General features: G+C 43.1%; 1 protein-coding gene across 6 annotated transcripts in view; it reads right to left on the bottom strand.

The window, feature by feature from the left end:
- GNPTG (N-acetylglucosamine-1-phosphate transferase subunit gamma) overlaps nucleotides 1-16,934 on the bottom strand; it is a 60,956-nt gene that overhangs the window by 43,002 nt on the left and 1,020 nt on the right. The window contains exons 1-2 of one of the 6 annotated variants that reach the window (XM_039492428.1): nucleotides 967-1,130; nucleotides 537-786 (exon numbers count right to left, since the gene is read on the bottom strand). In XM_039492428.1, the coding sequence (XP_039348362.1) occupies nucleotides 537-634 (98 nt within the window). In that variant the 5' untranslated portion in view covers nucleotides 635-786; nucleotides 967-1,130. Of the gene's footprint in view, nucleotides 1-536; nucleotides 787-966; nucleotides 1,131-16,934 lie in introns of those variants that run through there. The other 5 variants (XM_039492431.1, XM_039492425.1, XM_039492429.1 and 2 more) reach the window with 5 other exon arrangements.

The raw sequence follows: 16,934 nt of genomic DNA, 5'->3' as shown, positions 1-16,934 counted from the left end.
GGCTCCCCAATATGCCAACCTCTTTATGGGCCACATTGAAAAAGAATGTCTGGACAAATGCATCACAAAACCAATGATATACTTGAGATATATCAATGATATTTTCATATCCTAGACAGATGACCTAAATGCCCTCAGATTTCCGCCACAAATACCCATCCATTAAACTCTCTCTAGAACACTCTGCAACACTAGCATCAACTTCCTGGACACCACAATCATCTTCAGCAATGGAGCCCTAAGACAACTGTATCCAAAAAAATAAATAAAAAAATTAAATAAAATAATAATAATAAAAAAACAACCACAGATCACCACACTTACCTTTAGTAACCACCCCAAACACACCAAGAAATCTGGCCATCTACAGCCAGACACCGACAGCTTAGCACCCTTAATTTTAAATTCTCTCCCCATGTGAGCTCCAAAGTTAACTGATCAAATCTTACATACATAATCGCACATCTAAAATTAATGCAGCATAAGAGAATTATTTTCCTCATAGAAAATCTGATAACAAGGCTGATATCTCCTACCTGTTACCTACAGCAAGTTGGCCGCAGCATGGCTCCTGAAGGAATCTGGCTGCCACACAGGGAAGTAATGAACAACTGCCCCTAACATCCCCAGGCATCCCACGAGCTTAGAAATTTCCTTGACCATATCCGGATACTCATGAGTCTTGACCCAGATTGCTTACTGGGCTGGGATGCAAAATCCCTATTTCAATGGTACAGTCCACAAGTTAAAATGCATGGTGTTTCCTAGCCTCTGTCTGGGTACTTCCTGAAAGAGGGAACAAGTGGGCTCCTAAATATCAGATTTATTTATTTCATTTTATAAATGTGATTCCAACCAAAGCTCAGGGCACATGTACATTATGAAACTATGAACAAGTAGTAGGATTATGGCCAAAATAATTCCCTCAGACCCCAGGGATCCATCCATCCCCAAGATTCCACTAACCTGCATCAATTCATTCCTCCTATCCAGAAAGTCTGAGATGGCAAACTGGCCTTGCAGCACGATCTGAAAGGTCAACAAATATGGACTTTGGTAAACAAGTAAAGCAAGTTCTAGAGTCCCCTCCAGAATATGCCCCACCTCTGACAACCTCCTGGCTATATCAGAAGTCTCTGAGCTCAAGCACCTCAGAGAATTCTCAATGGTTGTGGTGTCACACTCAATGACCTAGCCCATGGAATGTTTTGTAAGTTAAAAACCAACAACTTAAATTTCACCCAGAAACAAACTGGAAGCCACTGTATAGGTCTAATGTGCACTTTTTGAGACATAGCCCTTCATAAACAGGCCTTCATATTTGGAACTAGCTGAAGCTCCTGAGTAGTGGTACGGTGCAGCCCCATAGACTGCACATTGTAGTACCTAATCTTATTATTGTTCAACTTTATCACAGAATTGATTCCCAATTGAAGACTATAGACATGACATGCTTAAAGTTTTAAATACAAACTGTTTTGAATTATCAGCAAACAAAACATTTGCTAAAGCATTAAAAGATTTTTCCTTCCATGCTTAAAATAAAACAAAACATCCAAAGGAAGTTTCCAAAACAGTCACCTCTGGGCTGAATAGCAGCAAAAGTAATTTAAAAAGAAAAGATAATATTTGAGGAGAGTTATCAAGACCAGAAAATAGGTTTATAAGGAAAGAGCCTCTACAAATACATATGTGGGGGGGGGGGAGGAGAGAGAGGAAGAGGGCTGCAGTCTTTTCCTGTGTCTAGCTGTGATAGTCATGACACTTACCTCATAGTATTTTTCCATCTTCAATGCGCTTAATATTAAACTTCTCTTTTAAAAATATTGTTTAGATTAAAAAAATATTGTAACCATTCACCTGCTCTCTGTAAACCAGCAGGACCACATTCAGGGGGCCCTATGCAGTATTATTAAACTGGAGCCCTATACCTGATGGCAGTCCAGGCTCGAATGTGTATTTTACATAAGAGTAACAAAGAATCCTGTGGCACCTTATAGACTAACAGACGTTTTGCAGCATGAGCTTTCGTGGGTGAATACCCACTTCTTCGGATGCAAGTGGTGGAAATTTCCAGGGGCAGGTTTATATATGCAAGCAAGAAGCAAGCTAGAGATAACGAAGTTAGTTCAATCAGGGAGGATGAGGCCCTGTTCTAGCAGTTGAGGTGTGAAAACCAAGGGAGGAGAAACTGGTTCTGTAATTGGCAAGCCATTCACAGTCTTTGTTTAATCCTGAGCTGATGGTGTCAAATTTGCAGATGAACTGGAGCTCAGCAGTTTCTCTTTGAAGTCTGGTCCTGAAGTTTTTTTGCTGCAGGATGGCCACCTTAAGATCTGCTATTGTGTGGCCAGGGAGGTTGAAGTGTTCTCCTACAGGTTTTTGTATATTGCCATTCCTAATATCTGATTTGTGTCCATTTATCCTTTTCCTTAGAGACTGTCCAGTTTGGCCGATGTACATAGCAGAGGGGCATTGCTGGCATATGATGGCATATATTACATTGGTGGACGTGCAGGTGAATGAACCGTGATGGTGTGGCTGATCTGGTTAGGTCCTGTGATGGTGTTGCTGGTGTAGATATGTGGGCAGAGTTGGCATCGAGGTTTGTTGCATGGGTTGGTTCCTGAGCTAGAGTTACTATGGTGCGGTGTGCAGTTACTGGTGAGAATATGCTTCAGGTTGGCAGGTTGTCTGTGGGCGAGGACTGGCCTGCCACCCAAGGCCTGTGAAAGTGTGGGATCATTCTCCAGTGTAGATCCCTGATGATGCGCTGGAGGGTTTTAGCTGGGGACTGTTGTGATGGCCAGTGGAGTCCTGTTGATCTGTCTCGGTACTGTAGTTTTGAGAATGCTTGGTGGAGATTTCTGTGGGGTTAGAAGACAATGGATCTTGGGTGTTAATGTGTCCATCAATTATAGGAAGTGGACCTCGTGTAGATTGGTCCAGGCTGAGGTTGATGGTGGGGTGTCTCTTTCCCATGGGTCCAGATGATGAAGATCAGGTCAGCCATACTGATCTGGAGATATATATTGTCATCAAATTTGAAATAGTTGTGTCTGAGCAGAGCTCAGCAACCAGTTGTGCTGTGGCATCATATTCCATCAGCGGCCAGGATGGTGTTTTCTGGAAGGTCACCAATGCATTGTAGTTTGTGTCACGGAGATAGATAGGGTCTGAGTAGAAAGTCCACATATCCAGACAGTCCTTCAGTGAGAGTTCCAGATGGGGCAATAGATAGAATATGTTGATTTTCCTGAGTAGACGGTTCAGTTCTAGTGTATTCCTCAGTGGGATCTGAGGGGGTAGTCAGACCTGTTCATGATGACAACAGCACCTCCTTTATCAGCCTCTTTGATTATAATGTCAGGATGGTTTCTGAGGCTGTGGATGGCATGCAAGCGATGTTGTTTTAATGTATAGGTCCAGACTGTCATTTGAGGAGTCCATGTGGAGTTCTTCTTTTGTGCTGTTGGTGGGAGGTAACTGTGTATCAGTGCGCTGTTCAGTGTTGTCCTGAAAGTATTCTTGTGTGGTTGGATAGATTGACGATATTGCTGGGTGGGTTAGTACCATGGTTGTGGCCCCATGTGGCAGGTAGGAGTTTAGACAGCTTACAGTCCTTTTCCTTTGTAGAGAGGTGAAGTGAGTGATGTAGATCTCCTGTCTTATTTTAGTGAAGTCCGTTTGTATGGAAGTTTGGTTATTGATGAGAGTCTCCAGGTTGGAGCTCTTTTTGATGTTTTCCTGTTTGCTGTATAGGAGGCTGATCAGGTGGTTCCTCAGTTTCTTTGATAGAGTATGGCATAATCTCTCACTGTGGTCTGTGTAGTATGTAGATAGCAGTGGATTTTTTACCTTTAGTCCATTTGGTATGATGTCCATCCGTTTGCATTTGGAAAGGAAGATGATGTCTGTCTGTATTTGTGCAAGTTTCTTCATGAGGTTGATGGATTTCCACCATACGGCTAAATGCAGTGCCTTGCATGGTGTCAAGTATCAGAGGGTGTTAGTCTGGATCTGTAAAAGCAACAAAGAATCCTGTGGCACCTTATAGACTAACAGTTTTGCAGCATGAGCTGTGGGTGAATACCCACTTCTTCAGATGCAAGTGGTGGAAATTTCCAGGGCAGGTTTATATATGCAAGCAAGAAGCAAGCTAGAGATAACGAAGTTAGTTCAATCAGGAGGATGAGGCCCTGTTCTAGCAGTTGAGGTGTGAAAACCAAGGGAGGAGAAACTGGTTCTGTAATTGGCAAGCCATTCACAGTCTTTGTTTAATCCTGAGCTGATGGTGTCAAATTTGCAGATGAACTGGAGCTCAGCAGTTTCTCTTTGAAGTCTGGTCCTGAAGTTTTTTGCTGCAGGATGGCCACCTTAAGATCTGCTATTGTGTGGCCAGGGAGGTTGAAGTGTTCTCCTACAGGTTTTTGTATATTGCCATTCCTAATATCTGATTTGTGTCCATTTATCCTTTTCCTTAGAGACTGTCCAGTTTGGCCGATGTACATAGCAGAGGGGCATTGCTGGCATATGATGGCATATATTACATTGGTGGACGTGCAGGTGAATGAACCGGTGATGGTGTGGCTGATCTGGTTAGGTCCTGTGATGGTGTTGCTGGTGTAGATATGTGGGCAGAGTTGGCATCGAGGTTTGTTGCATGGGTTGGTTCCTGAGCTAGAGTTACTATGGTGCGGTGTGCAGTTACTGGTGAGAATATGCTTCAGGTTGGCAGGTTGTCTGTGGGCGAGGACTGGCCTGCCACCCAAGGCCTGTGAAAGTGTGGGATCATTCCTCTGCTATGTACATCGGCCAAACTGGACAGTCTCTAAGGAAAAGGATAAATGGACACAAATCAGATATTAGGAATGGCAATATACAAAAACCTGTAGGAGAACACTTCAACCTCCCTGGCCACACAATAGCAGATCTTAAGGTGGCCATCCTGCAGCAAAAAAACTTCAGGACCAGACTTCAAAGAGAAACTGCTGAGCTCCAGTTCATCTGCAAATTTGACACCATCAGCTCAGGATTAAACAAAGACTGTGAATGGCTTGCCAATTACAGAACCAGTTTCTCCTCCCTTGGTTTTCACACCTCAACTGCTAGAACAGGGCCTCATCCTCCCTGATTGAACTAACTTCGTTATCTCTAGCTTGCTTCTTGCTTGCATATATAAACCTGCCCCTGGAAATTTCCACCACTTGCATCCGAAGAAGTGGGTATTCACCCACGAAAGCTCATGCTGCAAAACGTCTGTTAGTCTATAAGGTGCCACAGGATTCTTTGTTGCTTTTACAGATCCAGACTAACACGGCTACCCCTCTGATACTTTACATAAGAGTGGTCTTTTGAAGGATTTATTTAAAAAACTGTATGTCTGAAGATCCAAGCATTTAAGGCTGAAGATGAATACTCAGATTAAAAAATCCTTGCATAGATTTTTAGATGCACTGAGATGTGATTTTTATAATTTTCAGCAACACACTAATGAAATATTTTTAAAGCAAATTTTAAACTAAGGTCCCGTAAAGACTAACATGTTCTGAGTAAATATTACAATAATGCGCAACTGTTTTTGTCAGTAAATTCAGAAACTGACCATATATACCTGGGGGTTGGCAAATGCCTGTTAAATGGCTTCATTACCACTTGATTCGCTAACAGTTTCAGTGTTGTGCTAATAGGTCTGGCAGGCTGGAAGGCTTTTTCACTTTTAAGTACTAGATCCCCTCTGGAGGAAGACTTACCAAGCTGCAGCAGCTAGTTGTGGTGGGAGCCTGCAGGAAGGGTCAGAACAGGGCTAGGAAGAGGTGGGATGGTGGACACTAGGGTGACCAGATGTCCCAATTTTGAGGACTTTTTCTTATACTGGCTCCTATTACCCCTCACCTCCATCCCGATATTTCACATTTGCTCTCTGGTCACCCTAGTGGACACTAACACCCAAGGGTGCCCCAAATTTTCAGGTGCCCTAGTGTATGCTGCTTTTGCCTAAGGACAGCCCTGGCCACATTGCTCTTCAAGGTGTTTCAGGAGCTCTAGAATGTAACAATAGTCCATGCTATGTATTTGCTGGTGCTTGTTGCATGCCTGCCATTGTCTCAGTATTATACAAAGAGAAGCATGCCTTTCTTAGCAATTGACACTTTCCTTTAACACTGCCAATGTTTATTTTTTAGTTAGCCTCAATATCCCCTCATGTGATGGAATCATAGAACCTAGAAATGGGAAAGATTTACTAGGAATCCTCTAGTTCATCTTTCTACTTGTATCAGAGGGGTAGCCATGTTAGTCTGTATCCACAAAAACAATAAGGAGTCCAGTGGCACCTTAAAGACTAACATTTATTTGGCCATATTTTGTGGGTAAAAAAAACCACTTCTTCAGATGCACGGAGTGAAAATTACAGACACAGGCATAAATATACTGGCACATGAAGAGAAGGGAGTTACCTTACAAGTGGAGAACCAATGCTGAAGACCAATTTAGTCGGGTGGATGTGGTCCACTCCCAATAATTGATGAGGTGTCAATACCAAGAGAGGGAAAATTGTTTTTGTAGCGAGCCAGCCACGCCGTGTCACTATTCAAGCCCAAATTGATGGTGTTAAGTTTGCAAATGAATTGTAGCTCAACAGTTTCTCTTTGAAGTCTGTTTTTGAATTTTTTTTGTTGAAGGATGGTTAATTTTAGATCTGTTATTGAGTGTCCAGGGAGATTGAAGTGCTCTCCTACTGGCTTTTGTACGTTACCATTCCTGTTGTGATTTGTGTCCATTTATCCTTTTACATAAAGACTGTCCAGTTTGGCCATTGTACATGGTAGAGGGGCATTGCTGGCACATTATGGCATATATCACAGTAGTAGATGTGCAAGTGAATGAGCCTCTGATGGTGTGGCAGGTGTGGTTTGGTCCTATGATGGTGTTGCTTGACTATGAGGACAGAGAAGGCAACGGGGTTTGTTACAGGGATTGGTTCCTGGGTTAGTGTTTCTGTGGTGTGGTGTGTAGTCGCTGGTGAGTATTTGCTTTAGGTTGGGATAGACTGTAGATCATTCATGATGCGCTGGAGAGGTTTTAGCTGGGGGCTGTACACTAAACTGGGAGGAGTGGTAGATACGCTGGAGGGTAGGGATAGGATACAGAGGGACCTAGACAAATTGAAGGATTGGGCCAAAAGAAATCTGATGAGGTTCAACAAGAACAAGTGCAGAGTTCTGCACTTAAGACGGAAGAATCCCACGCACCGCTACAGTCTGGGGTCCGATTAGCTAAGCAGCAGTTCTGCAGAAAAGGACCTGGGGATTACAGTGGATGAGAAGCTGGATATGAGTCAACAGTGTGCCCTTGTTGCCAAGCAGGCTAACAGCATTTTAGGCTGTATAAGTAGGAGCGTGGCCAGCAGATCAAGGGACGTGATCATTCCCCTCTATTCGGCATTGGTGAGGCCTCATCTGGAGTACTGTGTCCAGTTTTGGGCACCACACTACAAGGAGGATATGGAAAAATTGGAAAGAGTCCAGCAGAGGGCAACAAAAATGATTAGGGGGCTGGAGCACATAATTTATGAGGAGAGGCTGAGGGAACTGGGCTTGTTTAGTCTGCAGAAGAGAAGAGTGAGGGGGGATTTGATAGCTGCTTTCAACTACCTGAAAGGGGGTTCTAAAGAGGATGGATCTACACTGTTCTCAGTGGTGGCAGATGACAAAACAAGGAGTAATGGTCTCAAGTTGCTGTGGGGGAGGTTTAGGTTGGATATTTGGAAACACTTTTCCACTAGGAGGGTGGTGAAGCACTGGAATGGGTTACCTCGGGAGGTGGTGGAATCTCCATCCTTAGAGGTTTTTAAGGTCCGGCTTGACAAAGCCCTGGCTGGGATTATTTAGTTGGGGATTGGTCCTGCTTTGAGCAGGGGGTTGGACTAGATACCTCCTGAGGTCCCTTCCAACCCTGATATTTTATGATGGCCAGTGGTGTTCTGTTATTTTCCTTGTTGGGTACCCAGAAATCACCTACTACAGGACAGGCCCATCTCACTCTGTCAATCAGTTTCCTCAATTCCCCAAGTGGGTACTGTAGTTTTAAGAATGCTTGATAGAGATCTTCTGGGGGTTTGTCTCTGTCTGAGGGATTGGAGAAAATGCGGTTGTATTTTAAGGTTTGGCTGTAGACAATGGATTGTGAGATATGTCCTGGATGGACGCTGGAGGCATGTAGGTAAGTAGGTTTCCGGTATAGGGTGGTGTTTGTGCGATCATCACTTATATGCACTCTAGTGTCCAGGATGTGGATCTCTTGTATGAGCCGGTGCTATTTTTAGAAATCTCACATCAGTACCTTCTTTGCGTTGTCAAATCTGCTATGAAAGTGTTCTTAAAAACTAACACATGCTGGGTCATCATCCGAGACTGCTACAACATGAAATATATGCAGAATGCGGGTAAAACAGAGCATATAAATACCTTGCAACGCCGTCTACAAAAGTGCCATGTGAACGCCTGTCCTCACTTTTGGGTGACATTATAAACAAGCAGGCAGCAGCATCTCCCGTCAATGTAAACAAACTTTTTTGTCTTAGTGATTGTCAGAATAAGAAGTAGGTCTGAGTGAACTTGTAGGCTCTAAAGTTTTACACTCTTGTTTTTGAGTGCAGTTATGTAACCAAAAACCTGCATTTGTAAGTTACACTTTCACGATAAAGAGATTGCACTTCAGTACTTGTATGAGGTGAATTGAAAAATACAATTTCTTTTGTTTATCATTTTTACAGTGCATAGATTTGTAATAAAAAAATAAAGTGAGCACTGTGCACTTTGTATTCTGTGTTGTAATTGAAATCAATATTGAAAACAGAAAAACCATTCAAAAATATTTTATAAATTTCAATTGGTATTCTATTGTTATAAGTGCGATTAATTGTGATTAATTTTTTTAAGCGTGATTTTTTTGAGTTGAATTAATCAAGTGAATTAACTATGATTGGCAGCCCTAATAAAAATGCATAAAAGTAAGTAAGTTAATATAATTAAAGAAATAACAAGTATCTGTTTTTGACCCTGTAAATTTGTAACTTTTTTTAAATCTGTCCAAATAGTTTGGGAATACCTGCATGAAACAGCTACTAGACAGATTTAATTTGTATCAAACAAATCAAGCTCATTGTGAAGATTTCTGGGGCCAAGTTGTTTTCAAGATAAAACATTCGCAATCTGAGGCACTTCTAACAACTGCAGCGTGAGGGATAACACTGCTCTACAGCCAAAAGGCTTCTGAAATAAATGTAGTCAAACTTCACTAATTCTGGATCACTGAGAACGAAAATGATGCTTAAAATTTAGGGGGGAGGGATAGCTCAGTGGTTTGAGCATTGGCCTGCTAAACCCAGGGTTGTGAGTTCAATCCTTGAGGAGGCCACTTAGGGATCCGGGGCAAAAACTGGTCCTGCTAGTGAAGGCAGAGGGCTGGACTCGATGACCTTTCAAGGTCCCTTCCAGTTCTAGGAGATTGGTATCTCTCCAATTATTAAATTGTTGATTGGCTCTAGTTTTCAAGATATGCTATTGGGTCAGTATATACGACCCTTGACTTGGGAATGGCGGAGGATAAGTGAGTTATAAAGGGAAGGGATCTCAATTTAAACCAGAAATGACTAAAATACATCTTTGACTGGATCTATGAATAAATCTATGACTGGGTTTGGACAGTACTTGCTCTTTAGGCAAAACAATGAATGATGCAATCTGAAGCTGGTATTGTGTCATACATGATATGAATTGCATCATGTTATTCCTAGAAGTCATGGATGATGCAATCATAACGAAGCTTACATCACTCTGCTGAACAAATTGCCCTATATCAGCTCTAGAAATCATACAGTGTCGTGCTCTCTTATTTGTCAGTGTTTGATTTTGCAAAGGGACACATTTCTGTTTAGCCAAAGTGAGCAGAGATGCCTCGTACTTGTGTGAACAGTGCAGATAACTTCTGCTATGTTTGTGGTGAAGTGACTTTTGCATCACAAAAGTTCAGTTGGTCATGCAGTCCATATGAAGGAAACCTATGACAACATGAAACAACTTTTGAGGTGCATAAACTATGTCCAACATCAGTGGCAGCTTTGTGGCGATTTGAAGGTTGTTGCTCTCTTGCTTGGTCTGCAGACTGGATACGCAATGTACTGCTGTTTTCTCTGCGAATGGGATAGTCATGTAAGAGATTCCCATTACATCAAGAAAGATTGGCCACTCCGACAGTCATTGGAGCCTGGGAGGAAAAGTATTCAGCATCCACCACTTGCTGAATCAAGGAAGATTTTGTTACCACCCTTACACATCAAGCTGGGTCTGATGAAGAACTTTGTCAAGGCCATTGACAAAACACAAGCAGCTTTCAAGTACCTCCGTGGAAAATTTCTAAGGTTAAGTGAAGCTAAGATAAAGGAAGGTGTCTTTGTTGGTCCTCAGATTCGTGAACTTCTTCGAGATGATGCATTTGACCATGCAATGCGTGGCAAGGAAAAGACAGCATGGGAAGCCTTCCAGTTAGTGGCAATAAATTTTCTCGGAAACAACAAGGCAGACAACTACAGGTTGTTGGTGGAAAACCTCCTCAAGGCATACAAAAGCCTTGGTTGCAACATGTCACTAAAGATACATTTTTTGCACTCTCATCTAGATTTTTTTCCACCGAACTGCGGCACAGTGAGCGACGAGCACGACGAGCGATTTCACCAGGACATTGCAACAATGGAGAACCGCTATCAGGGCAAATGGAGCCCATCAATGCTTGCAGATTATTGCTGGACAGTGACAAGAGATGCTCCATTTAATGAATACAAGAGACAAGCCAAGAAGCGCCAAGTAGACACTGAATAAGACTAAACTATGTACATAATAGTTTTTTGCCTTTTGTTTCATAATAAATTTTATTTATATAACCCTTTTGCTGATTTTTAAAGTGTTACATAAACAGGACAGGTGAATTATCATGTAAAGCAACCATAAACACATGAAAAGACCTAGGTTTACAATTTATGATTAAAACTCTACTATCTACACAATATACATAGACATAAAATGTAAAAACTTAAATATCTTAGAAACAGTAGCCAGTTGTTTTAATTGTCATATTTGAATTCAGCACATCAAAATACATAATAAATAGCACATTTTATCTCTGAAGCAGACGACTTCTCAAAAATTGTAGACCAGTGTAAGACTCCATTCACCTAATATGCCTGAATAGTCTCAATTTCCCTCTTGTTGAGTATGCACAGATGACACAACAGGCTCAGGAGAGACTTCACTTTGTTTGCTGATTTATGCTTTTATCAAAAATGGTTTCAGCAGAGCCGAGTTTAATTTTTAAAAGGCAAGAACGAAATTTAATTCAGAAACAGATTAAAAACCAAAACAAACCACTAGAAACAAATCCTTACACTGCCTGTGAAAGATGTCAGCTTGACAGGCCTAGAGCTGCTCACAATTGTCTCATGGCATGCCTAGGAAGCATCTTCTGCAAGTGGATAATCTCAATTGTCTGTTATGATGCAGGGATGGGTTTTGTTTTGTTTTGAAGTCAGTGTGGAGAAACAGTAGTAAGCAATTCAAAGTTTCTAGCAAAGATGGAACCCAAGGCTGATCAGTTTAATTGAAGAGGTGTTAAGCACCTTAGGACCCATGAATGTGAACTAAGGCCTTGCCTACACCGCAGAGTTTCGTTGCCAAAAGGCAGATTTTGGCAACGGAAGAGTGGAGATGTACACACTGCAATTCCACTTTTGGTAAAAAAACACTGTTGTTTCGGTGACAAAATAAAGCCACCTTGACAAGAGACATAGGGCTTTTTGCACAAAAGTTGTCAGCAAAGTGCCAATGCAGACACCGCACTTGATTGAATCACTTTAATTGCCTCCAGAAGGTGTCCCACAATGCCCATCCTGACTGCTCAGGTCAGCAGTTCCAACTCCACTGTCCTGCAGTCAGGTAAGCAACAGTCCGCTCCTTCCCCTTTAAAGTCCTGGCAATTGTTGAAATTCCACTTCCTGTTTGCTCGGCCTTGAGAGCTCATATCGCATCTTTCCAAGTGACAATGGCGGCTCCATGTGACAAACGCTCTCCCGCTTGGAACAATGTGGATCTGCTCAGTATTTGGAGAGAGGAGGCTATGCAGTCCCAGCTGCGCTTCTGCCGTAAGAATTTCAGTACCTACAGGCAGATTTCTCAAAACCTGTGCAAAAAGGGCTATGACTGGGACATGTTGCAGTGCACAGTAACATAAGAACATAAGAAAGGCCGTACCAGGTCAGACCAAAGGTCCATCTAGCCCAGTATCTGTCTACTGACAGTGGCCAATGCCAGGTGCCCCTGAGGGAGTGAACCTAACAGGCAATGATCAAGTGATCTCTCTCCTGCCATCCATCTCCATCCTCTGACGAACAGAGGCTAGGGACACCATTCTTACCCATCCTGGCTAATAGCCATTTATGGACTTAGCCACCATGAATTTATCCAGTCCCCTTTTAAACATTGTTATAGTCCTAGCCTTCACAACCTCCTCAGGTAAGGAGTTCCACAAGTTGACTGTGCGCTGCGTGAAGAAGAACTTCCTTTTATTTGTTTTAAACCTGCTGCCTATTAATTTAATTTGGTGACCCCTAGTTCTTGTATTATGGGAATAAGTAAATAACTTTTCCTTATCCACTTTCTGAACATCACTCATGATTTTATATACCTCTATCATGTCCCCCCTTAGTCTCCTCTTTTCCAAACTGAAGAGTCCTAGCCTCTTTAATCTTTCCTCATATGGGACCCTCTCTAAACCCCTAATCATTTTAGTTGCTCTTTTCTGAACCTTTTCTAGTGCTAGAATATCTTTTTTGAGATGAGGAGACCACATCTGTACACAGTATTTGAGATGTGGGCGTACCATGGATTTATATAAGGGCAATAATATATTCTCAGTCTTATTCTCTATCCCCTTTTTAATGATTCCTAACATCCTGTTTGCTTTTTTGACCGCCTCTGCACACTGCGTGGACATCTTCAGAGAACTATCCACGATAACTCCAAGATCTTTTTCCTGACTCGTTGTAGCTAAATTAGCCCCCATCATGTTGTATGTATAGTTGGGGTTATTTTTTCCAATGTGCATTACTTTACATTTATCCACATTAAATTTCATTTGCCATTTTGTTGCCCAATCACTTAGTTTTGTGAGATCGTTTTGAAGTTCTTCAAAATGAAGAACTTTTTCTTCAGTAAAACTCAAGGTGCTGAGGCATGCGTACCAGAAGACAAGGGAGGCAAACCGTTGCTCCGGTGCTGCACCACAGACCTGCCATTTTTATATGGAGTTGGATGCTACTCATGGTGACCCCACTTCCACTGCCAAGAGTCCCATGGATACTTCAGCAGGGCTGGAGCTGGCAGAAAATGGACCTAACCCAGAAGATGAAATTATCAATCAAGAAGTGGAGTTAGACAACCACGTGGAGCCCACAGCAGGGTTGCTGTGTGGTGTGTCCAGTCAGGAGCTGTTCTCCACTCCAGAGGTGTCTAGCCAGTATCAGCAGTCACACTCCAACAAGTAAGAAGCCAGAAGAGGAGATCCCTGGGTAAGTGGTTTTGCTTTGTGAAGTGCAGAGATGGGTTGAGAACATAGAAATGTACAAGGTGGACTGTGTTTCTGTGTGCTGGACATTTTCCTGTGCAGCTAAGCAGTATGGTGGAACAGGGGCTTGATGCACATGAAGATTTCACAGGAATCCTCCAAAGAGATCTCCAGGAAACTTTTCTGGAGGTGCTTGGCAATCCTCTGCCAAAGCTTCCTTGGCAGATCTGTTTTGTTCCTTCCCCCATTGAAGAAAACTTTCCCGTGCCATTCTGCAATCACTTGTGCAGGGACCAAAGCAGCACACAGGCGAGCAACATAGGAACTAGGGCGGAAGCTGCAAGTATATAGTAGATGCACCCTTGCTCCTCTACTCTCAGGAGTGCTATATCTGGTACAATGACACCCCCCCCCCCCGTGGAAAAGAGTGTGAAATTTAAAATATTGTCCCCAGTTGACTACACCACGACCCTTTCATATTGCTTTTCTCCCCATGTAAAATACCCTCTGCCCCGGGGGTAAACTCAGCATGCTTGGGGTGTTCGCTGGCATGTGTGCTTGTTAAGGGTCAATGAGAAAGTGATTGGTGTGTTACTAGAGGTGTATTTTACTGTACTGTTTCAATGCTGTACGTGTACTTAATCATGCTTCTGTGTATTGTTCCTTGTGCTTCTGCAAATGCAACCTTCAGAGGCATCCCCTACACACTGGTAGAGCACCTCCACTGGATAAGAAAGCGCTCACGATGGAGCAAGGAGGACATGTTCCAGGAGCTGCAATACTCGGATGCAGAAAAGAGGGAATGCAGGCAGTGGAGGACAATCAAAAGGCAGGACAGAAAAGAAAATGAGGCCTTTATTAGGGACCCAACTGAGAGGATGATTAAAATTATGGAGCAGCAAACAGATGCTGAAGTCCCTCATAATGCTCCAGACTGAGCAGATTGTGCATGCCTGCCTTCCCCTTCAGAACTCATTCTATGCTTTCCCTAAACTCCACCTTGCGCATTCCTTTCTGCTTTCTGGGACTTCTCGCTTTCCCATTCACTCCACCCCCACAGACACCTTTCCAAATGATAGCTGGACTTGCACACAGCTCTAAAAGTCAGCCCCTCCTCTCTTACCTCCTCTCCCCTCAAGCATATGTGTGTGTGTAGTATTTTTTGTGCAATAAAAGCTAAGTTTTTTGAATGATAAGCAATCTTTGTTACCTGCAAACTGCAATAGAAGATGGCAGCAACAAACAAACAGTTTAATCATTTGCTTACATGGAATCCGAGGCCACAAAAAATCACAAGTGCTTCCTTGCAAAACTCAATTTCATTGAGTTGGGAATTGGCTGATGTGATTGCAGAGCCATTGGCCATTATCTTTGAAAACTTGTGGCCACTGGGGGAGGTCCCAGACGAAGGCAAATATAGTGACCGTCTTTAAAAAAGGGAAGAAGGAGAACCTGAGAAACTACAGACCTGTCAGCCTCACCTCAGTCCCTGGAAAAATCATGCAGCAAGTCCTTAAGGAAACCATTTTGAAGCACTTGGAGGAGAGGAAGATGATCAGGAATAGTCAACATGGATTCACCAAGGGCAAGTTATGCCTGACCAACCTGATTGCCTTCTATGATGAGATAACTGGCTCTGTGGATATGGGGAAAGCAGTGGACAGGATATTTGTTGACTTTAGCAAAGCTTTCGATACAGTCTCCCACAGTATTCTTGCCAGCAAGTTAAAAAAGTATGCATTGGATGAACGGACTATAAGGTGGATAGAAAGCTGGCTAGATTGTTGGGCTCAACGGGTAGTGATCAATGGCTCGATGTCTAGTTGACAGCCGGTATCAAGCGGAGTGCCCCAGAGGTCGGTCCTGGGGCTGGTTTTGTTCGACATCTTTATTAATGATCTGGATGATGGGATAGATTGCACCCTCAGCAAGTTCACAGATGATACTAAGCTGGGGAGAGAGGTAGATATGCTGGAGGGTAAGGATAGGGTCCAGAGGGACCTAGACAAATTGGAGGATTGGGCCAAAAGAAATCTGATGAGGTTCAACAAGGACAAGTGCAGAGTCCTGCACTTAAGATGGAAGAATCCCACGCACCGCTACAATCTGGGGTCCAATTAGCTAAGCAGCAGTTCTGCAGAAAAGGAACTGGGGATTACAGTGGATGAGAAGCTGGATATGAGTCAGCAGCGTGCCCTTGTTGCCAAGAAGACTAACGGCACATTTGGCTGCATTAATAGGAGCATGGCCAGCAGAGCGAGGGAAGTGATTATTCCCCTCTATTTGGCATTGGTGAGGTCTCATCTGGAGTACTGAATCCAGTTTTGGGTCCTCCCTACAGAAAAGATGTGGACAAATTGGAGAGAGTCCAGCGGAGGGCAACACTGTGATCGCCATGCGCTTCTCCACCGAGAGGGCAGCTCTCATTTGGGTGCCCTAGCCCTGCAGGTAAAGACGAGCTCACCACACAATTCCAGGAAGGTGGCTTTCCTCATCCAAAAGTGCTGCAGCCACTGCTCATCATCCCAGACTTGCATAACAATGCAATCCCACCACTCAGTGCTAGTTTCCTGAGCTCAAAAGCAATGGTCCGCCATGTGCAGCTCGAATGCCAAAAGTAATTGAATGTTGCTCTTATCCATGTCAGACAACTCAGAGATTCACAATTGCCTGATGTGCTAAGAACTTGATTAACTACACTGCCATTTGCAATGTGCTACTGAGAGCTAGCAGAGCATTGAAGAGCAGTGCAGGGATCCATTCTTTCAGGCACAGATGGCAGGCTGAGCAGAAAACAAGGGATGTTGAAAAATGCCACGAGATGAAGACAGAAGCACATGAAATGGTAGGATGCAAAGCAGTGCATCATAGGACATTGAACCTGGACCCATGATGCGCTGTGATCTACTCCACCTTCCCACAAGACCTAGTGGCAGAAGGTGGAGAGCTGAACTGTGGGATAGCTTTCCACAGCGCATTGCTCTCACTGTCAATGCTACTGCCCCAAGTGTGGATGTTCTCTTCTAACAGAGAAAGACAGTGTGAACATGCAATAATGATTTTCTTTTAGCACTTTTTGATAGCCAACAAAACTTGACACTGACTTTTTTTTTCCCAAGACATGGCCTAAGGTGGTGGTGACTAAGCTGTGATATTGGCAGTGCATCTGCCTTCTTGATGGAAGTTTTGAAAGAATATGCTTCTTTGAAATCATAAGTTTGCCTGGTCCTGCCATAAAGGAGAAAACGTTACCCAGAATGAAGAGGTGGAAAAAGCCACCTTTCGCAAGAGGGACCAATGTTACTAATACAGTAGTA

This window comes from Mauremys reevesii, linkage group 10 (assembly GCF_016161935.1).
Source record: "Mauremys reevesii isolate NIE-2019 linkage group 10, ASM1616193v1, whole genome shotgun sequence".
Classification (NCBI taxonomy): Eukaryota; Metazoa; Chordata; order Testudines; family Geoemydidae; genus Mauremys; species Mauremys reevesii.
The sequence above is the reverse complement of the archived record's forward strand: the minus strand, read 5'-3'. Positions and strand labels throughout refer to the sequence as shown.